Source organism: Sphaerodactylus townsendi, linkage group LG05 (assembly GCF_021028975.2).
Source record: "Sphaerodactylus townsendi isolate TG3544 linkage group LG05, MPM_Stown_v2.3, whole genome shotgun sequence".
Lineage (NCBI taxonomy): Eukaryota > Metazoa > Chordata > Lepidosauria > Squamata > Sphaerodactylidae > Sphaerodactylus > Sphaerodactylus townsendi.
In genome coordinates, this window is record NC_059429.1 from 10790846 (window position 1) to 10813803 (window position 22958).

The window sequence follows — 22958 nt, forward strand, 5'->3', positions numbered from 1 at the left end:
ATGGCAAACTACCCCACAAAGAGCCTTGCCTATAAAATCACTGCTCGCAATGGTACCCCAGCGTCGGACACGACTTAAGGGGAAACTGTACCTTTTTATTGATGAGGCATCGAAGCACCAAAGCGTGGCAAAGCAAGTTCTGCCCAACCTGGCTTTTGCAGTTCCATTTATCCCATTGCAATTCTACCTCCCGTTTTCCCAAGAAGCTGTGAAAAACAGTCCTTGGGGGTGCCCCAAGGCCCGCGACAGATTGTAAGAAAAAGCCAATTGGCTTCCTGCCCCCACAAGATAAGGGATGCAGCTCTGTTTCTCATGGGACCAGGGTGTCAGGGGAAGCCTAGTTATCTACAAAGCATGTGAAGCCATAAAGATCAAGGAACGCCCCAGATGGCAGTGGTGATATATAGCAGGCTGGTTACATATATCTTTTTAGCAGCATTGATTTGTAGTTTTAAGCAGTTACGTTGAGGTAGGAATGCATCTCAATCACATAGATACAATTCCCCTGACATACAGTGGGGCACAAGAGTCTACCCTTCAAAGCAACCATTTTCTCCAATCTCTGTACTTTAGAGATGAGTTGTAATTCCAGGAGATCCTTAGGTCACACCTGGAGGCTGCCATCCCCAGCTGGAATACAGTAAGTGAAAGGCCACAGTATTCTTATTAAAATGTGAGACAACATGATAGGGTTGCCCTGGGCTAGCCAGGCTGAAAGCTGCCAATTCCAGTTTGTGAAATTCCTGGACAGTTAGGAGTGGTGCGTGAGGAGGAAAGCAACTCAACAGAAATGCAATGTAAATTAAGGTTGCCAACCTCCAGGTAGGGCCTGGACATCTCCCAAAATTTGAACTCGTATCCAGACTGCAGATCAGTTCCCTTGCAGAAAACGGCAGCTGCAATGGCAGACACAATGATATTACACCCCACAGAGGTCCTTCTGCTCCCCAAAATCTCCCAGGATTTCCCAGCAGTCTTAGGTGTCCTAGAGTCCGTGCTTCAAAGCTGCTGTTTCCATGGGGCAATTCATCTGCACAGTCTGGAGATCAGTTCAGAGGTGGGATCCAGCAGGTTCTCACCAGTTCCCGAGAGTGGGTTACTAATTATTTGTGTGTGCCGAGAGGGGGTTACTAATTGGGTCCGCTTTTCCGTTAGAAATTCCATTAGGTCCAAAAATCATAAAGTCCTGTTGTTTCCTATGTGGCTGGCTAGCGAAGGTAGAAAACGGGATAATTCTCCCTGTTGGGCTGTTTTAAAAACATGTTTTAGAAATATGGTAAAGTTCCTCGTTTAAGGAAAGTATCCTTCTTTTGATTTCTAGAAACAAAATTAAGTATTTGAAAGTATGAAGTATTGGACAGGCAGTCAATTTGAGGAGCAGTAGTTGTTTCTGTTGGCAGTAGACGATAGGACTTGCTATAATGAGTTTAAATTATGGACAGACAGATACCAGCTGGAAATTAGGAACTTTTTTTTACAGTAAGAGTTTTTTACAGTAACAGAGAAATTATTGCCCCGCCCCCAGAATGCCCAGCCACGCCCCCGTGGTGCCCTGCCCAGCCCCATTGGTGCTACGCCACTGTTTGAATCCCACCACCATGGGAACCTACTAAAATTTTTGGAACCCACCACTGCTTGTAGCGCTTGGGAGGGGGGCATACTGTTGGCTACTGCGTGGAAAAGGATGCTGTATGCATCGATGTAATGCAGGGCTCTCCAATCGTTCTGAGCCTGAATCGTTTGAGAATTCTGACACAGGATGGTAGGCACAGTCACAAAGTGGCCGTTCTGGGATGTGGAGCCACATGCGCACATAGGAAGCCCCTTCCGCACATGCAGAATAATGCACGTTCAATCCACTTTCACAATTGTTTGCAGGTGGGTTTTGCTCTTCTGCACAGTAAAGATCCAGCTGCAAAGTGCAGGGGGCAAGAGGAGCAATTTTTAAACATACACTCCTACCGAGGCGTGAGACTAGAAGCAACACTGTGAGGACAACGGCCTTTATCTGCACAGCCAACCAGCTCTCCAGTGGCGAATCAGAAGCTTCTCTGGGCAGGAGCCTGATCTGCCCCTCCCCACTTTCTAAAAATACTTGGTAGGTGCCAGGGCAGATGCTTGTGTAACCCCCATGCTCAGAATGGGTTGACCCAGTAAGGGGTGGAGACTCAGAGCAGCACGAGGCAACAGACCTAATGTAGTTGGAGGAGACAAGGCTACCAGACTCGGACCTTGATTTCTATAAGCCCTTAACACCTTGTTAAGGGTTTCTTTTTTGTGGTTGTAATGGGTGAGAGTTCTCCTGGAAACCTTCCTCATGTTGAAGCCTGTTCATCAAGCCCTTGGAGTCTTCAGGAGCCAACCCACTTGCAAAGAAGAAATGGACTTGGCAGTATCAGTAGACTGTAAATATAAGGACTTGAAATTGCAACCTGAACAGGACCTTGAAATGTGATGTTATATGTTATGTGTTAAGAAAGTAAACCATTTTGTTTTTAAAAATTGTTGTTGCAAACTCATTCCAGGTTCTGCCCCACAGAACCCACAAGCTGAGGTTATACTTGCACACACTACCGCGCTCATGGGCACCATGTTGGCGCTCCCTGGTTCAATCCATCTGGGCACCGCCCAGGGATCTGCAACCGGCGGCTCTCCAGATGTTCATGGACTACAAATCCCATCAGCCCCTGCCAGCATGGCCAATTGGCTGGTGGGATTTGTAGTCCATGAACATCTGGAGAGCCGTAGGTTGCAGACCCCTGCTTGATCGAAAAAAGCCAGCTGGGGAGCACCAACAGTGCGGGTGCCAACTTTTCCCCGGAAGGGCTCTTCTGCCTTTAAAAGCTCTGCCCCGTACAAGGTTTTGTCAGTTTGGCGGCAGAGGCATTAACACCCTAATGCTGATTAGGGGAAAGGGGCAATTTACTTGGGGGGTGGGGGGAGGTGTGAGAAATGGAAGTATAAGTTTGAGGTCTTCTAAACTGCTGAATCCTCAGGCTGACCCTCTGACCATGTGCAGAGTGAACCCCACTTCTCCCTTTGAAGAGATAGAAAAAGTGCAGAGAAGGGCAACGAGGATGATTGAGGGACTGGAGCACCTTCCTTACGAGGATTGGCTGCAGCGTTTGGGACTCTTTAGTTTGGAGAGGAGATAGGATTGAAGTCTATAAAATTATGCATGGGGTAGAAAATGTTGACAGAGAGAATTTTTCCTCTTTTTCTCACAATACTAGAACCAGGGGGCATACATTGAAAATGCTGTGGGGAAGTATTAGGACTAATAAAAGGAAACACTTCTTCACGCAACGTGTGATTGGTGTTTGGAATATGCTGCCACAGGAGGTGGTGATGGCCACTAAACTGGATAGCTAGCTTTAAAAGGGGCTTGGACAGATTTATGGAGAAGTCGATCTCTGGCTACCAATCTTGATCCTCTTTGATCAGAGATTGCAAATGCCTTAACAGACCAGGTGATCGGGAGCAACAGCCGCAGAAGGCCATTGCTTTCACATCCTGCAGGTGAGCTCCCAAAGGCACCTGGTGGGCCACTGCGAGTAGCAGAGTGCTGGACTAGATGGACTCTGGTCTGATCCAGCTGGCTTGTTCTTATGTTCTTTATGAAAGGGTTGCAAGGCAATGCATGTCCGGTTTGGAGAACACAATCCTGCGCGTGCTTGTCAAGGAGTGAACGTGTATTGAATGGATGTTCCTCCAGAGTAAAGTGTGTAGGAACGGGACGAGACAATTGTATCCAGAAACAGCACACAGGCACAAATTATAATGCAATTTTTTCCCCTTTAATTAAAAACCTGACTTGAGAAAAATACACATCATGACTTTCAGTGCTTATATAGAAAAAAACACACACATAGACCTGGAAAAATATCCACTTGGGACTCTGCACAGCACCCAGCAATCCACAAACCCAGATATATAGACTCTTAACAAAAATTAGATCTCGAACTCTGTTACTAGATAAATATAAATATTAACACATCAATCCGGTCGCTCCTAGGGAATGACCACAAGCATTGCAATTAAAGTGATTCAAGCCGAAGTTTTGGGCGGTCATAGCTCCTCCCCCCCAAAATTATGGCTTTTCCAAAGTAAAATTTGGCTTAATTATATATTAAGGACAGACATGTCCCATTTAAAGTACCTCTACAGCTACTACCTCCTAAAATCACTGTTTCTTTCTATACACGAACAAGGATCTGCACCAACAGGATTATGCGCGAGCCACACCGGGCAAATGGAATGGACTATTCCTTGCACATAGAAATGCAGCACTTCTCATCCCGCACTACGAACGGGACAGGAACAAAGTCTCTGCCGTACAACATCATGCATAAAAAATAGAGCACAGGCTGGTTTCCTAGAGCCCAACGATGCCATCGAATCCTTTTTTTCTCTCTCTTTCAAAAATACCTCTTTCAAAATAATAATAATAAAAAAATATTTATGCACCTCTCTCAAACAGTTGCATGTTTGAAATTCATAACTACACAGAGGGAATAAGGTTGCTGTTGTTGTTCTTTTTAACAAAATTTATCCTAAAAGGAAAGCATGGGAGAAAAATGACTGCTTCCATACATCCCGTGAGAACACAGATTTTAAGCAGGGCCCACAAAAACTACCACTGCATGTGGTTCCGTTCCTTTCCCAGATGCTGGGGATTCCGCCCCCCAACCACAGGTGTCAAACTTGCGCCCCTCCAGATGTTATGGACTACAGTTCCCATCATGCTGTCAGAGGATGATGGGAACTGTAGTCCATAACAACTGGAGGGGCGCAAGTTTGACGCCTGTGCTAGACCGAACAACCTAGAGATGTGAAGACCTGAGAAAAAAATATATAAACCTTTTCCCCACCATATCAACTTAAAAAAAAAAACTTCTATCGAGATATTGGAAATATTAAAAAAAGGATGAATTATGTTAACCGTCAGAAGAAATGAAATGCTTTTAAAGACACTTTTTACGAGAAAAATGCTTTCAGCGGCATATAAAGCTTTCTACATATGTCCATCTACGCAGCATCAGATGATGATAATGCCCCTGTAGCTTGTTTCAGGTGATTATTAATTTTGCTCACACTTCAAAAGATGGACAGTATTAATGGAAGGGATCGATATTTTCAGTGCTCTGAAGTTCAACTCGATATCCACATTGGTCGACGGTCTTCAAATCCCGTGACTGGATGAAGACTGTTCCTAGCGAAAGCCAAGCATCCCGTTTCTATTTCCAACTGTTCATTTATTCCTATTTTTTCAAGATGGTGGAAAGTAAGGCATTTCCGCTGAGGCCATTTGCAGCTCTCTCTGGTACGCTGGCCATTTTGGTTCCAATAGTTCCGCCATGTCTGTTTGCAGCAGAACAAGTAAATTGGGAGTCCAATGACACCTTACAGACCAGAAGATTTTCAAGGTATGAGCTTTTAGGAGTCAAAGCTCCCCTTCATCAGATATCAAACGAAGACAGCTTGGACTCTGCAAAGCTTCTGTGCTGAAAATCTTGGACGTCTCTAAGATGTTACTGGATTCACATCTGTCTAAATGGTTACTGGCGTACCAAAGGGGGCGGTTTTGGAAGCTAACAAAGGCTGCTTCTAGACCAGGGGTCTGCAACCTGTGGCTCTCCAGATGTTCAGGGACTACAAATCCCATCAGCCCCTGCCAGCATGGCCAATTGGCGGGGCTGGTGGGATTTGTAGTCCATGAACATCTGGAGGGCCGCAGGTTGCAGACCCATTCCACACCGTGTGTGTGTGTGTGTGTGTAAATGCACCTCTGCCATAGGAAAAGGAGGGAATGGCATCCACACCTGTACATACACATGTTTCCAGGCTATTTGTGGCTTCCATATGCACCCCCAACTACCTTATCTTCCCCTTTTCCCATAATGCAAAAGCGCAGAGACCACATCAATTGCTGTGAGACCCTGGAACCTGTCTCTGTCACAGCCACGCTATGCTGCAATGTTTGAAAAACCCTCTAAAGCACAGGTGTCAAACACGCGGCTCTCCAGATGTTCGTGACCTACAATTCATGAACTACAATTCCCTTGCCAGTACAGCCAATGCTCATGTTGGGAGGGACTGATGGGAATTGTAGTCCATGAACATCTGGAGGGCCGTGAGTTTGACACCCCTGCTCTAGAGGGCTAAAAAGGTGAGGGGGGGGGATGCACTGCCATGCACCATTATGAAAGAGCTTAGCTCTACCTGCTTCCCGCAGTGGCAACCGGGTGACAGTCCAGATGGGCAATTGCCACACATCAACCCCCCCGCCCATCCATCCCTCCCGTTTCAAAACAAAAAAATATATCATCTGTTTCTCTCCAGCCCAACTGAGAAACGCCTGGAAGCATGACGAATTGCACCCGATCGTTCCCCTGAAACACAGGGGTTTTCTGTGCTGCACACGAAACGGGGGGAAAAAACCCCGTGCGGAAGCGGCTACAATTATGAAAAGTGCCTGTGATGGTCTTGAAGCAGTTGAAAAAAGTTTTGATAACTGTCCCCTCCAATGGGCTGGGTATCCAGCTGCAGCCATGTTGGCCCACCCCCCAAATTTCCTGGCAATGCGCGGGAGGCTTAAAAGGAAACAAAGTCTCCCCGCCACCAGAAAGCCCCCATGGCTGGTGCCTCGCCCTCTCATGTGATTGGGCCAAAGGCTGGAACATTGGCTCCTCCCCTGGTCACACCTCCAGACAGGCCCCAGAATACCGGCAGTGGGGGCACAGGGCATACCGGCATCCGGCACCATATCCCACCGTCGTGGAGCACCGTGGTGACTGCCCTCAGATTTGCCCCTCCGCCAGGGCAAGTGCCCCGAGGAGCGCAAAGCCCTGTGCCGCTGCCCCCAGCAGATTCGACACTCCCTCCCCAACAGGGCTGAAAGTCTTATTTTTTTATAGAATTTTCCCAAAAATTCCCGTGCTCCCCAAAATCTTTCTTTCCTCTCCCCATGACTTGTGTTTCTGGGTCAAGTGTGCCTTTAAAGCACAGGTGTCAAACTCGCGGCCCTCCAGATGTTAGGGACTACAGTTCCCAGCATGATGCTGGCAGGGGATGATGGGAACTGTAGTCCACAACACCTGGAGGGCCGCGAGTTTGACACCTGTGCTTTAAAGTATCTCGTGATCCCCCAATCATGGCCCACGTTCCAAAATCCCTGGTCTCAAACTCAAATCCGTCCTGGCATGGGGATACCGCAGCATACTAGACCTGGGGCATTCGGCTACACATTTCAGGGAGAGTTGATAGGTTTGAAACCCCAGAGTTTATTAGGTTCCCTTAAGACAGCCCCAGCTAATTCGACTGTCCCCGGGACATTTTGGTCGTCCAATACTTCCTGTGTTATCCAATCACTTCCTGCGCGGAGCAAGCAACCATGGATCTGGCTGGCAGGAACTCTCCCCAGCCGGTGACCCCGCTGATTTTTTTTTTAACAAAAGATTCCACCTATTGCAATCATGTGAAATTGTCTGTGAGCGGTCATCATATGCACGCACTCCTGACATTTCCAAAAGCAGACAGCCACAAAGAGGCCACAACGACCCACACCCACAACAGAGCCCTAACTTCTAAGCACCAGCTTTCCGGAAATTGGGCATGTCTTTGGGGTCTCCCCCATCACTCCGAAACATCCAAATTGAGTTTGTTTAAAAAAGGAATCCCTGATTTGTCCTGGGTTGCCCCTTGAGTAAAAAGTGCTTTGATGTGCTTCAAGGAAAACTAGTTCCCTTCTGATTGGCTACAACCTAGCCACACCCATTCCCTCTATATTCCAAAAGGCGGAGCCAACAACCTCACATTCTATGGCGTAGGTGTCAAACTCGCGGCCCTCCAGATGTTATGGACTACAGTTCCCATCGACCCCTGCCAGCTTCATGCTGGCAGGGGATGATGGGAGCTGTAGTCCCTAGCATCTGGAGGGCCACGAGTTTGACACCTGTGCTCTATGGGGTAACAGCTGAAGCCGGGAAGGAGATTTTTGCCAGTTTGTACCATGAGCTGTTTCTTCAATTTCACCAATGTGAAGGAACAACATAGGAGAGGGGGTCAAAGACGTTCTGTGGCAGGAGGTGGGGTAGCTCCCTTTTTCTAGTGCAACTCCCTTTACGTTGCTTCAAGCCACTCAACCCCAACTGACCTCCCAAAATTGACTGGTGGGAAAATTGGGGAGGCAGTCTCCCAGCACAAAAATTTAAAAGAAATAAAGGGAAAAAATTAAGCCTCACCTACTTGCAAGAGGGTCTGACCATAGAGTTCCTGACAATTCCTAGAGCGACCCACGCCACTTCTGGGTAACTCTAGGAATCTCTAGGAACTCTATAGTCAGGAACTCTTGTAAGCAGACGAGGCTTTGTTTTTCTGTTTAATTTTTCTCCCCAGTATAACCCCCCCCCCTTCCAATTTGATTCCCGTTTCCACTTTGCAAAAGCATTAATTCCCTGGAGATCTACCGCCAGAAGAAGGTGAATGGGAAATCCACCCCTCTTCTGCAATTCGCTTGATTTTACACTTTAATAAAAATAAACAGATTATTTTGAAAAAAAAATCAACAGCCACCGCACCTGTAAAACTGCCCCAATATCTCTCTTCCAAGGTAAGGTTCAAGCCAGGGGGGCGGAAATATTATTTACAAACAGCATCAGTTAACTTAGGATTGGTACCACTAAGTTATACCCCTAGGGGCAGAAATCGACTACACCCACGAAGACGCCTTCCCCCCCCCCCCCCCAAAGGAGAATTATATCAGGATCCTTAAATTAATGTATTGTCGAAGGCTTTCACAGCCGGATTCAACTGTTTGTTGTGAGTTTTCCGGGCTGTGTGGCCGTGGTCTGGTAGATCTCGTTCCTAACGTTTCGCCTGCATCTGTGGCCGGCATCTTCAGAGGGAAGTCTGTTACACACTGTGTCCAGTGTGCGATACACCTCTGAAGATGCCGGCCACAGATGCAGGCGAGACGTTAGGAACAAGATCTACCAGACCACGGCCACACAGCCCGGAACACCCACAACAACTAATCCTTATATTAAGTTCAGAAAAATAGGAGAGGGATGCAACCACGTAAGCCAAGGGGGAGCAATTTGGGGGGGGGGGGGGGGTGGAAGCGAAGGAAACGGTATAACTGAGTCTGACCACGCCAGACACAGCCAGGGCCCGGCTGAAACAGCCTCACGTCTGAAATTCCTTCTCCGTTCAACATCTAAGCAATGTATAGAATTCACGGCGAAAGGATGCAGGGGGGCCTACGTTTAAAAGGATCTGCCCCATTCAGGAAAAGTAGCGCTGTTGTCTCTCATCCATTGCGGCTGGCCATGACAGTGAAGAATGGATCCTCCATGTTCAGGGGCAGAATACCTTTGGCACTAGGGGGGAAAAAAACAAAGGACTGAATTTTCCAGCAGGCTCCAGTTTAGGGTGGAAATGGATAGCTGGGTAGGACAGGTCTTGGACTCCGCGGCCTTCTGTTCCCAAATACCGGGGAGCGGCAGCAAACGGCGGGTTAAAAATCTTCATGGGAGCGTGGATGCCAGTCGCAGAGTCTCTCATGCCGGGGGAACAGACGCAACTGCTCTGATGCAGGGGGAGAATGCTAGATTCAAAGGGCATTGATTAGAAATATCCTATCTGGCTGAGATGCTTATCACTGTCACTGCATAGATCTGGGGGATTCCACTGGGCTCGGCAGCTGGAGCCGAGGGGCATCTCCCAGTTGTGGGAACTCCAGACCGACGGTGGGGGAGAGAACTATTGGATTGCAAAGTTTCACCACACAGAACGGCCACCCGGCGTCTTCTGAGGTTTGGGATGGCATCTTTCCGAGAAGCACAGAGCACCAGGCCTGCCGGGGTTTCCGTCCCGAGCCTTTTAAGGGGCGGGGCTGTCAGAGGTGGGGCTGTCTGGGGCAGGGCTCCCGGCCAGACTGCTCGCAGCCGAGTCGCTGGGGGACGCGCTGTGGCAGTTGGGCCGTCGGACCATCCCCGGCTGGAAGGCAGGGTGGCGCCGGGCGTGCTTGGTCAGGTGGTCGCTGCGCATGAAACGCTTGTCGCAGAGCGGGCAGGCGAAGCGCTTCTCTCCGGTGTGCGTGCGCAGATGACGGGCCAGCTCATCGGAGCGGGCAAACCTCTTCTGGCAGCCGGGCCAGGTGCAGGGGAAAGGCCTCTCACCTGCAAAAGGGGAAAGAAGAATCACAGTTTACCCAAGTGGAACTTTCATGAACAGAGGCAGTCTATCTTGTAATGCCAAACAACCAAGCCAGAAGGCCGAGACCTTCAAGGATCAGATCCCAGGCTCTGCCATCCCACCGTAATATATCTCATAAGATCTCCAAACTCTGTGCCAGGAAAATGAATGAGCGCAAAAGTTTCTACCCAGAAAGGAGGTGGTCTGCTGCATCTCTGCATGCTGTGCCCTGGCCACTTCCTCCTCGGTGTCTGATGCGTATCTGCACACCATGCACAGACTTTGCTCAACTTTATTGTTTCCTTTACAATATTACTCTCTTCCAAAGGTTTTTATATATATATATATATAACCAAAGGTTATATATATATACATATATACATATATACACACATATATATATGCATATCTATATATATAAAAAGCAAACAGTGACTTTGTTAGTCACTCCCTAACGCCGAAACGGCTAGACAGATTGCCCCCAAATTTTCACATGACGTTCCTCCCTGTTGCGGGCAGGTAATCGGACCTTCAAATTGCTGAAAGTCCATACCTGAGCCAGGTAAAACGTCTTTTTCCTGGCGTACCAGGCCATGAAGCTGTTTGTGTTTAACTGTCACCCTTAGAATGTTCGTGCAGCCTGTCTGTGGCCTGAGGGGTTGGTATGCCCTTACAATGTTCACGCAGATGGCCAGAGATGAGCAGTGAAAACAGTAAATAGGTAACACTGGTAGGTAATACGAGTGGAAGTGAAACACATACACACTTTGCCATGTGAGACACACACACCCTTCACACGCAGGTAACTTTCACTCTCTGTGCCTCACCCACTGCCACCACACAACACACATACTCTCATACACATCCAGCTCATCCTCACACACCTCACTCTGCCCTCCCTCACATCCAACCACCACTTACCCACTTCCTCACCCATATTCGCCACAGCTCTCTTTTACTAAAAGCGAGCTGGAGTTTGCCTTTTTCTTCTAAGAAAATCCACGGGGTGGGGGCGAACCAACACTACTGGCTCCGCTTCTTTTGCACGTGGCCCTTTAAGAACCCAGGGAGCTGGCCTCGATCTAAGCGCCTCACCACCCTGCCTCTGCTGCCTGACTGGGATAGCCTCCTTGCCCCAGTTCTGCCTTCCCCAAGCCAGGACTGTGCATGTCAACCAGCCTCATAGACAGCGGGATTCGCACTCTGGACAGTTCCGTTGTAGAAAGGAAAGGGTTACCTTATACTAAAAAAAACAAGACACCACCATGTAACACTGTGAATTGAACAGGGAAAGAGGGATTCCATTTGACCACCCCAAAAGGCTATGCTGCGGATCATTGGACCTGCATGGACATCTGTGTGGGTTGCGGACTGTGACGAGAAGGACAATTGCCACAGCAACGTGTGGCTGGGCCCCGCTTGGGCCCCCACTATATAGTTCATAATCATAAATAATAGTTGAAGACATCCAGTAATAATTCAAGAGTATAACTTGTAATAATATGCATCATGTACCGACAACCAAAAGCAATAACAGGCAACAGAGGTAATTAATGGCAAATCGTACAACGAACCACAGCAGCCAGAATTTCCAGATAAATGTTCCTTTATTTTGTGATTATGAACTATAGAGAGATCACAGCCTATAACCTTTAAAAGTGATTAATATCGTAATTAATACTGTGAAGAAAACAATGGAGTAGCACTGAGTCTGTAACCCCTTCTTTTTATATTACTCATAAACATATTGTATTGCTCATATTATATTGCTCATCAACACAAGCATCCCTTCGTTTTATATTACTCATAAACACTCAGCCTCAACACGCGTTATCCTTTTCTTTTTCGAATCAACTTCTGGGTTGCTGCAATTTTAACAGCTGCATTACTGAGCTCGTGGGCGGCAGGGCAGGATTTTGAAAAGAAAGAAAAGTGAGTTATTAAGTGTTGTTAATTCCACTTGGGAAATACAGCCCAACCCGGTACATCCTGCTGAATTTGCCTGAGTTTGCATGCCATGGCAAACTATCTCCTACTGAGGAGGCATATCGCGCCGGCGACCTTTCTCGTGAACGCTCGCACCTGATGACGGAAGGGGGAAGTGGTTCCCAGTGGGACCACGCCGAGCACGAAACAGCAGCTCCCCCCACCCCCTTGATAATGAAGACGTAAAGCTTCGCTGCCAAGAAACTGCGGCAAGGGAGGGCCCCAGAGATGCGTGGGGGACGTTCCAGACCTCTCATCTTGCCAGGACGAGACAGTGCCATCTGGAGAGGGGCGGGCAGAGCCCAGCCTTTGTCTCGCAAAAAGAAATCACAAAGGCTACGAGAGAGAGAGAGAGAGGGGGGGGGGGGAGAGGCAGAAACACAAATAAACATTTCAGACAATCCCTGGCAGGAAAAATCAGAATTTTGCTGAATATATCCACATGTTTTTAAATATATGCTGAATTTGACTGGGGTGCAGGTGCTTAAGAAGAAGAAGAGTTTGGATTTATACCCCCCCCCCCTTTTCTCTCCTGTAAGAAGACTCAAAAGGGCTGACAATCTCCTTTCCCTTCCCACCTTTCCACAACAAACACCCTGCGAGGTGGGTGGGGCTGAGAGCGCTCCGCAGAGCTGTGACTCGCCCAAGGTCACCCAGCTGGCATGTGTGGGAGTGCACAGGCTAATCTAGTTCCCCAGATAAGCCTCCACAGCTCGAGTGGCAGAGCGGGGAATCAAACCCGGTTCTCCAGATTAGAGCGCACCGGCTCTTAACCACTACGCCACTGCTGCTCCTTTAAAGCAAATGGGGAGGGGGGCTGTTTGATCACAGGGCTACGCCGCCAAGTATCCCAATGCCTCAGCGTCTATCCAGTAGAAGCACAGAGGCCCACGTCTCCCTTTCTGATGGCTCCTGGAGTTCAGATGTCCTCTGCCTCCAAACATGGAGGCTCTACTTAGCTGTTGTTGCAAGCAGCCAGCAGCAGAGTTCTCCTCTTCCTCCTCCTCCTCCCTCCATCTGCCCAGATCCCCTTTGAAAAGCCACCGTGGCAAGTGACACAGTGCATTTATTCATTTGTTTATAGCCTGCTTTTCTCCAGAGGTAGGATGCCAAGTGGATTAGAACACCGTCCGCCCCTCCTCCATCACAACTACCCTGCGAGGTACGCTAGACGGGGGACTTGAAGGGCCCTACGGTACCCGGGGAGCTTCCAGAGTAGAAGTGGGGATTTCAACCTGGGTCCCCCGAGGTCCTAATGTGCCACACTGTCTACGACACCCCGCTGGCTCTCATCACTCCATCCAGTAGCCAGGAGTTCCACAAGTGAATCGGGCATCATGCAAAGGGCTTCCCTTTCATCTGGTCGTCAGCGTTAGTCCGACACCTCTCTCAATTCTCAACTAGTTTCAACTAGTTTTGTAAGTAGGGTCATCATGAATAAGACCCCCATGCACACATATGCCATATTTTAAATTCATATTTTCTATTTTTGAACCATTATACTCCTAAATAAAGGGGGCCATTTTCTCTGATATCGCCAACTGTACCTTTTCCTCCCATCTCCCAACCTCACACTTTGTCTCATTGCAAAATATAAATGCAGTGGCTTAACCTCTCTATGCCCAAGAAAGAGTTCCAGTTCTATGCTCACACACTCAGTGGCGTAGGAGGTTAAGAGCTCGTGTATCTAATCTGGAGGAACCGGGTTTGATTCCCAGCTCTGCCGCCTGAGCTGTGGAGGCTGATCTGCGGAATTCAGATTAGCCTGTGCACTCCCACACACGCCAGCTGGGTGACCTTGGGCTAGTCACAGCTTCTCGGAGCTCTCTCAGCCCCACCTACCTCACAGGGTGTTTGTTGTGTGGGGGGAAGGGAAAGGAGTATGTAAGCCACTTTGAGTCTCCTGCAGGAGAGAAAGGAGGGATATAAATCCAAACTCTCTTCTTCTCCCTCTCAGTGTCACCAGGAGTGTTGGATGAAAGCTGCAGTTTCAAGAAATCCCAAATTCTTGCTGCTCAGGTAGACTGCTCCTGTGCCCCCGTCCCAGCCTGCCACTGTGCAGTGTCACATGCCAGATTTTCTCTAGAACTCATCAACTGTCTGTGCTTTCCCGCATAGGCACAAGGGCTGCAAGAATCTGCTCTTTCTAATGCACCCAGCCTGCTGCCCATACTAAGCCTCGCCCTAAGCCAGCAATCGACTTCCCCACCGAGCACCTTGAAAAATCACCAAGACTTCTGTTAAATGTGTCACTGCATCCAATGCTCTTCCAGGCCCATTCCTCGCCCCTACCTGAGCTTCGAGAGGTACCCCTAGACCGCTTCCAACTACAGAAATATCCAGCCGGGATCACAAGAGAACCCAGCCCTTGCACGGTCTAGTCAGAGGCGGGATCCAGCAGGTTCTCACCAGTTCCCGAGAGTGGGTTACTAATTATTTGTGTGTGCCAACAGGGGGTTACTAATTGGGTCCGCTTTTCAGTTAGAAATTCCATTAGGTCCAAAAATCATCAAGTCCTGTTCTTTCCTATGTGGCTGGTTAGCGAAGGTAGAAAACGGGATAATTCTCCCTGTTGGGCTGTTCTGAAAACATGTTTTAGAAATATGGTAAAGATCCTTGTTGAAGGAAAGTATCCTTCTTCTGATTTCTAGAAACAAAATTACCGGTAAGTATTTGAAAGTATTAAGTATTTGACAGGCAATTAGAGGAGAAGTAGCTGTTTCTGTTGGCAGTAGACGATAGGACTTGCTAAAATGAGTTTAAATTATGGACAGAAAGATACCAGTTGGAAATTAGGAACTTTTTTTTTACAGTAAGAGTTTTTACAGTAACAGAGAAATTACTAATGCCCCGCCCCCAGAATGCCCGGCCACGCCCCCGTCGTGCCCCGCCCAGCCCCATTGGCGCTACGCCACTGTTTGAATCCCACCACCATGGGAACCTGTTACTAAAAAAATTGGATCCCACCACTGGGTCTAATGCATGACCACATACAAAGGTCTAAAAACCTTGCCTCGGAAACACAGTTAGCTACAGATCGGGGACGAGGAAGCAACGCTCATACTGTAAAGCTCTCCCTACCCCACAGAGTCCAGATGTTTTGAAGAACACACTGCTTAAACAAGATGGAATCTAGGTAAACAGCCGCCGCCGCCCCCAAACAAGATTTTCAGCCTCTGCGTGTACAAGACTGGCAGCTGCCAACCCAACCCTCCGCCTACGAGGGGATTAAGGGCATGGGCACATGCCAGGCAGCTAAGACATTTTGCAGGGCTCCACACAACAAAAATTCATTGCCAGGGCACCGCCCAGCCGCGCTTGCTCCGTTACCATCTCCTTTCGCCCGTTTCCTTGGAAGTCAAAAACCTGGCTGCATTCCCCAGGCTGTACTATATGGGATGCCTGCATCCAGTAGCCACATCACAGCTTTTCTGGACAACAAAACACCCCGCGGACTAGAAACCTGGGCAGGCCGGCCCAGGTATTTCACTTTCCCACTTAGAAAGGAGTGGCAGTGAAGTTCTCTCTCCTCCAGATGCAGGAACGGAGAAAAATAATCTTGTGACATAGGGGGGTTGGGCAGAGGTGGGATCCAGCAGGTTCTCACCAGTTCCCAAGAGTGGGTTACTAATTATTTGTGTGTGCCGAGAGGGGGTTCCTAATTGGGTCTGCTTTTCCGCTAGAAATTCCATTAGGTCCAAAAATCATAAAGTCCTGTTGCTTCCTATGTGGCTGGTTAGCGAAGGTGGGAAACGGGATAATTCTCCCTGTTGGGCTGTATTGAAAACATGTTTTAGAAATATGGTAAAGTTCCTGGTTTAAGGAAAGTGGCCTTCTTTTGATTTCTAGAAACAAAATTAAGTATTTGAAAGTATTAAGTATTTGACAGGCAGTCAATTAGAGGAGAAGTAGTTGTTTCTGTTGGCAGTAGACGATAGGACTTGCTATTATGAGTTTAAATTATGGACAGAAAGATACCAGCTGGAAATTAGGAACTTTTTTTTTACAGTAAGTTTGTTATAGTAACAGAGAAATTATTAATGCCACGCCCCCTGTGCCCCGCCCAGGCCCATTGGCGCTACGCCACTGTTTGAATCCCACCACCATGGGAACCTGTTACTAAAATTTTTGGATCCCACCACCGGGGTTGGGCCTTCCTGGGTCTTTCAAATTCCCGACCTACCCTAGAACTTCCTACGTGGTTTGGAGCCTGCCGTTCTCTCCTTGCCTAGCCCACCTTGCAAGATTGTTGTGAGGTTAAATGGAAGCATGCATCGAAGTCCCGAGCACCTCAGGAGACGGCTAAAAATGCGATAAGAGGTTCAGAATTTCCCCTCCCCGCTCCCTGACATGTCACTCGGCAACGGAGCTAAATTTAAGCACGCTTCTTGAGACAGGACAGCACATTCCAGGGCTTACTCCTGAGAAGACCTGCCCAGTTTTACCGCTAGGCCAATGTATTGGGTTTTCCAGCCCTCCAAACACAGCAGCACTTCCGGATCAAGACGTGTAAGCCTCAACTCCCTGTTTGTGTGTTGCAACCCACAATCCAGCACAACATATTTATCACAAAAGGTGGTATTGGAGGAGAACCAGGAAGAGGAGGAGTAAAGGATTGGAGGAGAACCAGGAAGAGGACAAAAGCCATAAAGTCACCAGGCCTGTTGGGCCCCTCTCTGTCTGACTAGCCTACTTCGCAAGGTTGTTGGGAAAATCCAATGGAATCGGTTTTGTGGCGGAGTGTTCCACAGGTGGCTTTGCTACAGAAAGCAAGAGGGTCCATGCAGAGGTGGGATCCAGCAGGTTCTCATAGGTTCCCGAGAGTAGGTTACTAATTATTTGTGTGTGCCGAGAGGGGGTTACTAATTGGTGATTTTTGCCACGTGATTTTTGCCTTAGTTACGCCCCTCCTCTCAGCAGTAGCGCGCAGTCTAGCAGGAGGTGCATCGGCGTGCGTGCCAGCCTGCGCCTGCGTGCATTCGTTTCCCGCCCAAGGACCGGCGCAGTGGCTGCTTCCTTGCCACAGCCCTGCCCAGGAATCCCCTGCCCCGGAATGCCTGGCCATGCCCCTGTTGTGCCCCGCCCAGCCCCGTTGGCGCTACGCCACAGTTTGAATCCCACCACCATGGGAACCTGTTACTAAAATTTTTGGATCCCACCACTGGGTCCGTGCCTCATCGCTGCCACCCAAACACGGGAATGCGTCTGTAACGTTCTAAAACAAAAGAGGGCCCAGCACGCGGCAGAGGAAGTGACAATTCTGCTTAACTCTTTTTGTTGAAAAGGGTACAATGAGGTCACAAAGGAGTGTGTACTGTTGCAAAATGAAAGCCATCCCAGCCAGAAGCTGTTGCCCCCAGTTTGTTTTATTTATTGTAATTTATTCCTTGAAACGTTTCAGCCAAAGAACAGACACAAATTACATTTTTTTATTTTGTTCAACATAACTCGGAGACCCACGCTAGAAATTTCCTCAGGACTACGTAGCTTTTGGAAACTGCTTTAAAACACAGAAATGTTTATTTCAGGGGAAAGCAGAAAAGGGGGTTGGGATTAAATTCCTGACGGCAAGTAAATATAGGGAAGAGAAAGGGGAAAAACCCCCATTATTTTGCACCCGTTATATTTATCGGTAAAGAAATCAGAGCAGGCGCTGCAGCGTCATCCCAGCAACCCAAATGCAGAGCAGGTAAGAGGTTTGCAGCCCCGACCCACAAAACCAAGCAGGCTCGATCCTGGTTAGTACCGGGATGAGTGACCACCAAGAAAATCCAAGGCTGCTACGCAGAGGCGAGCGATGGGCAAACTACCTCTGCACATCTCTTGGCTTGGCATTTCTGCGAGGGGTCTGCAAGCGGGTGTAAACCCTAACGCATAATTTGCTACGGGTGGCACGTGGTAGCATAAAGATGGTTGCCCCCCCCCCCCGCAATCCACCAATGCCCTGCCCTGCCCGCCAGAAACCTCCCTATTCCTTGCACCCCAAACATCTGTGCCAACAACAAACCTACCCATCCAAAGCATCAAACAGTGACTTGGGGGGGGGGGGAGCGGTGAGGTTGGAGTGGAGACGTCAGGAGGGGAACTTGGGCAGAGCTTTTCCTTCCCCCCCCCCAATTAATCTAGAGTCCATTTTATTGCTTCTTAAAGTGGGCTTTTCACTACTAGTAGGTAGATTAGGGGTGTCCGACTCTGGCACGGGAGATGTTCATGGACTACAATTCCCATCAGCCCCTGCTAGCATAGCCAATTGGCCATGCCAGCAGGGGCTAAAGGGGATTGTAGTCCATGAGCATCTCCCGTGCCAGAGTTGGGCGTAGATAATCCAATCGCCAATTGGCCATGCCAGCAGGGGCTGATGGGGATTGTAGTCCATGAACATCTCCAGTGCCCGAGTTGGGCGTAGATAATCCAATCGCTGGCGAGCGGCACTCCACAGATGGTATTAACACCCACACCACTCCCCTTTGCAGATGTGACCTCCTAACTTCGCATAAGGAGATCAGAGGGCGGGGGCGGGCACGAGGCATGCCTCTCCCCGCCCCCCCCCCACCACCCGTCGCCAGCTCCAACAACGTGGCCACAACCCAATGGGGCCATCCCGCGCACGGCCACACCTCCCACCCGCGTGGGCATCTCCAGACTGGCACCAGAAGCCGGGCGGGGGCGGGATTGGCAGGCTGGCGAGGTCTCCAAGGAAACCAGCGGGGGGGTGGGGAGAGAGTAAGAGAGAGAGAACGGGAAAAAACGGACACCCCCCCCCCCATACAAGCGCACGCGCGCAGCAAGTCTGGATCAAAACCGGCCTCTCCCAAGGGGGATGGGAAGGAAAATGCTCTCCCTGGCCCGAGGTAGACTGCATCGCGACGTGGAGGCTCCTTGCGTCGAGCAGGAGCACGGATCTGTCCTGTCCTGGGGTGGTGGGCGGGGGCGGGGGCACGGGACGAACGGCTTCCCTCCCCCCCCCCCGCCCTTCATGCAAAGTACTTTCGCTTTCCAAGCAGCCACGTGGGGTCGGGGAAGCGGCGTCTTTGAGGCCAGGGCCCTCGCCAGGCAAGCGAAGGGGGAGTTAGCGCCCCCACCCCAAGGGGGAGGCCGGGGGTGGGGTGGGGTGGGGGGTCGCGCGGGGGGCGCGCTTACCGGTGTGCGTCCGGAGATGCGCCTTCAGGTGCGACGACTTGCCGTAGATCTTGGCGCAGTCTTGGAAAGGGCACCGGTGCCTCTTGGGCGACGGGGCGGCCGGGCCGGGCGCGCCGTCGGGGGCTCGCCGGGGCCTCTCCGGGAGAGCCGCGCAGCCGCCCGCCAGCGGGCCCCCTCCGCCGGGCAGCGGCGCCGGACCCAGCCCGTTGGGGAGCGCTGCCGAGCGGCAGCCGGGGCGCGGCGTCCAGTCTTCCGGGGGGGCGGGCGGGTGGACGAGGGCCCCGCTGGAGATGGACACCAGGCACTCGGCCGCCAGGTAGTCCAAGCCCGACATCCCGCCTGGCCTGGGCGTCGTCGGGGGCGCGCCGGCCGGCCGCGCTGGGAGGCGAGGACGGGGGTGCCGCGCCCTGGCGCACGGCTCCGCCCCGCCGGGGTGCCTCCAGGTCGGCCAGTGGCGGGTGACCCTCCTCCTCCTCCTCCTCCTCCTCCTCCCCAGCCAGTCTCCACCTCTCGGCACGTCGGATCCCGGGGAAGGAGGGGCCGGGGAAGGGCGGGGCGGAGCCCAGAGGTCGCGGCCGGCAGGGGAGTGGCGCGCCTCGGACGCCCGGCTCTGCTCACGAGGAGTCCTGGCCGGGAACGGACTGGCCGGCTGACCCAGGCGGGAGCGGCACCGGGCTGCCCCACCGCCACCCCTGCGCACGCACCCACCCACCGGGCGCCGGTTTCCCGAGCCGGGAGGGAGAAGGGAAGCGCCGCCGCCGCCGCCGCCGCCGCCGCCCCCCTAGGGCTCTGGTTAGGATTCGCGGGGCAGACCCGGGGCAAACCATCCCGTGACGTCTTTTGCCTTGAAAAGCCCGCCAGGGGTCGCTGTAGGGGTCGCCTGACTTGATGGCCGCATGTCACCATAGCTGTGGGTGTATGAACGTGTGTGGGTTCGGACGCGTATGGGTGAACACGTGGATGTGAGTGCACGTGTGTATTGATAGGTATGCATATGCCTGTGCACATCTGTATGTGGATTTAGTTCTTTTATTCGACCTGATAATCCTCCCCTGCGCGGCCTAAACCGGGATGAGAGCGGCTCCGTGCATATATAATAATCTGTGTATAATCTATGTATGTATGTGTATATGTGTAAGTCTGTGTGTATAGGAGCAGCAGTGGCGTAGGAGGTTAAGAGCTCATCTATCTAATCTGGAGGAACCGGGTTTGATTCTCCGCTCTGCCGCTTGAGCTGTGGAGGCTTATCTGGGGAGTTCAGATTAGCCTGTGCACTCCCACACACGCCAGCTGGGTGGCCTTGGGCTAGTCACAGCTTCTCGGAGCTCTCTCAGCCTCACCTACCTCACAGGGTGTTTGTTGTGAGGGGGGAAGGGCAGGGAGATTGTAAGCCCCTTTGAGTTTCCGGCAGGAGAGAAAGGGGGGGTATAAATCCAAACTCTTCTCTTCTTCTTATATTTATATGTATGTGTGTTTGTGTATGCTTGGGTACAAATATGGGTGTGTATGCATATGTATGTGTGTATACATGTAAGTCTGTGTATATGTGTGTGTGCGTGTGCATGCGTTTATGTGTAAGTCTGTATATGCGTGTGTATATGCACGCACATATATGTGTAGTGTGTGTTTATTTGCACGCACGTATATGTGTAAGTCTGTATATGTATGCGTGTGTGTAAGCATTATATTTATGCGCGTATGTGCGTAAGTCTGTATATGCACGTGCGTATGTATATCTAGGTGTGTGTGTATGTACATATGTACATATGTGTGTGCGTATGGGGGGTGGGAAATCAGTGGTGGGGTCCAAACATTTTAATAACAGGTTCTGATGGTGGTGGGATTCAAACAATGGCGCCGCTGCACACACGCACCTCCAGTCCCTGTTGGGCAGGGAGGTTGCTTTAGTAACCCCTTCTCGGCACTCGGAAAAAATGAGTAACCACTTCTAGAGAAGTGGTGAGAACGGGTTGGATCCCACCTTTGAGGAAAATCCTGGGGAATTAAACTGGCAATTCTGGGCTGAATGCAGAGGAGGCAGAGAATAGGAGTTTGAGGGCACTTGCTGATTTATCTACAGGATTTATACCTCGCTTTTCTGCCTTCATCGGGGCCCCGGCTCAGGTCTTTAACAGCTTGATTCTCGAGGGGGCAGATGGGGAGGGGTTAATTCCTGATTCCCTGCCGGCCCCCAGCTTGTCAGAGGTAGACAGATTGCAAACCATGCTGAGAGCTGGCCCCCTTCTCAAATAAATACGAAATTAAAAATAATTGGTGTCTCTGGCCTCAATTGGTTGCTGGAAATCTGATACAACCTGTACAGAAGTTCGGCGATTCACCTTTCTTCCAGTAGGTGGCGGCAGCCCCCCTCCAGAAGACAAACCCTTGTGTTCTTCTGGAGTTTGTTTCACACAAGCAAAAATTCCTGGCACCCAAGTACTTGGGGGTGACTCTTTACCTTGACATATGTCTGTACTCACAATGATCCATGGCCGCCAGAATGTGATTTCTCTCTCTCTCTTTTTTGAGTTTGTTGTCAAATTGATCCTTTATTGCTTCACAGACTCGGGCTGCAATTCTCTGCGCCTCACATACTCGATGCGTTGAAGATTCCCCCCCCCCCCCAAATAAAAAAGACTCACCGAAATAATCTTACAAACAGGAGAGAACGGACAGTAAGCTCAGAAAATGACGCCAAGTAAGATATTCGTGGATAGCAAGGAGGCATGAAAATGTCTTAAAGTGATCGCACAGCGGTGAAGCCATTTTGAAAATGTTTCAACCTAAATAATCATTTTTTAAAAACATTTTAAGGCTGCAAATGAAAGGTTTTGGGAACCAAAGTGGGTAAAAACAAATGCAGAACTCCAGGGAGGAAGCGTTTTATTTCCTGCCTCGAAACATTTCAAAAGGGTTTGTAAAGAAAAAGTCCCAGTTTGACTTGCTAACCACTATACAACCTTGCCTGCTTGCTTCCAGGGAGTTTCAACCTAAAGACTGACAAAGGCTGGAAAGCAAGCCGAGGGAGGGGAGGCAGCTAAAAGGGATGTGTATGTATGGCCCCACCCCTTGTCTTTAATCACACTTGGCATTTCATTAGTATTTCCCAGTGCTGCTAGTATATACTGTTTGGCTGCCTTTGTTACAACAGCCCTGTAGAGTGGGCCCATTGGATTAGCCGGCTGCAGGAAGTAACTTCTGGAAGGCCGCCAAGTGAGTTTGAGGCAAGGGTGGAATTCTTACCCGCAGCCTTTCAGAAAAGTCATTCTTTTTGCAGACTTCATTATGAGTGTGGCTAATTGTATTGTTTGCAAACCTTTGGGGACTTTTTTTCTGGTACCCAAGAAGAATCACGAGATCGTACCCCCTACTGCGCCACGCCATGAACTGAACCTGCCTTCTGAAGAGCCACGCTGATTTTGTACAATAGATCAATAAAGCTAATTTATTGAGGTGGTTGTCTGTTTGATCAGGGGAACTTTTCAATGCAAAGAAAAAGGCAGAGAAGGGGGGGGGGGCCTGCAGGTTCATATCTCCTGAAACCAAAATGGTAACTATATGTTTTGAACTGAAGCAACAGGGAGGAGGCGTGATAAGTAATCCTTAATCACAGCTTAGCCTCCTCCCTTCGTAAG

General features: G+C 50.0%; 1 protein-coding gene across 1 annotated transcript; it reads right to left on the bottom strand.

The window, feature by feature from the left end:
• Positions 1–9027: 9027 nt before the first annotated feature.
• Positions 9028–19995, bottom strand: KLF16 (Kruppel like factor 16). Its single transcript, XM_048498002.1, has 2 exons — positions 19324–19995; positions 9028–10181 (listed from the first exon to the last, which is right to left on the bottom strand). The coding sequence occupies exons 1-2, from the start codon at positions 19655–19657 to the stop codon at positions 9883–9885; spliced, it is 633 nt and encodes a 210-aa protein (XP_048353959.1). The 5' UTR covers positions 19658–19995; the 3' UTR covers positions 9028–9882.
• Between the last annotated feature and the right edge of the window lie 2963 nt (positions 19996–22958).

Coding starts and splice junctions, on each gene's coding strand:
- KLF16 (XM_048498002.1), bottom strand. CDS start 19,657: ATGTCGGGCTTGGACTACCTGGCGGCCGAGTGCCTGGTGTCCATCTCC. Junction 10,182..19,323: donor GCATCTCCGGACGCACACCG/GTAAGCGCGCCC, acceptor CCCCTTTTGCAG/GTGAGAGGCCTTTCCCCTGC.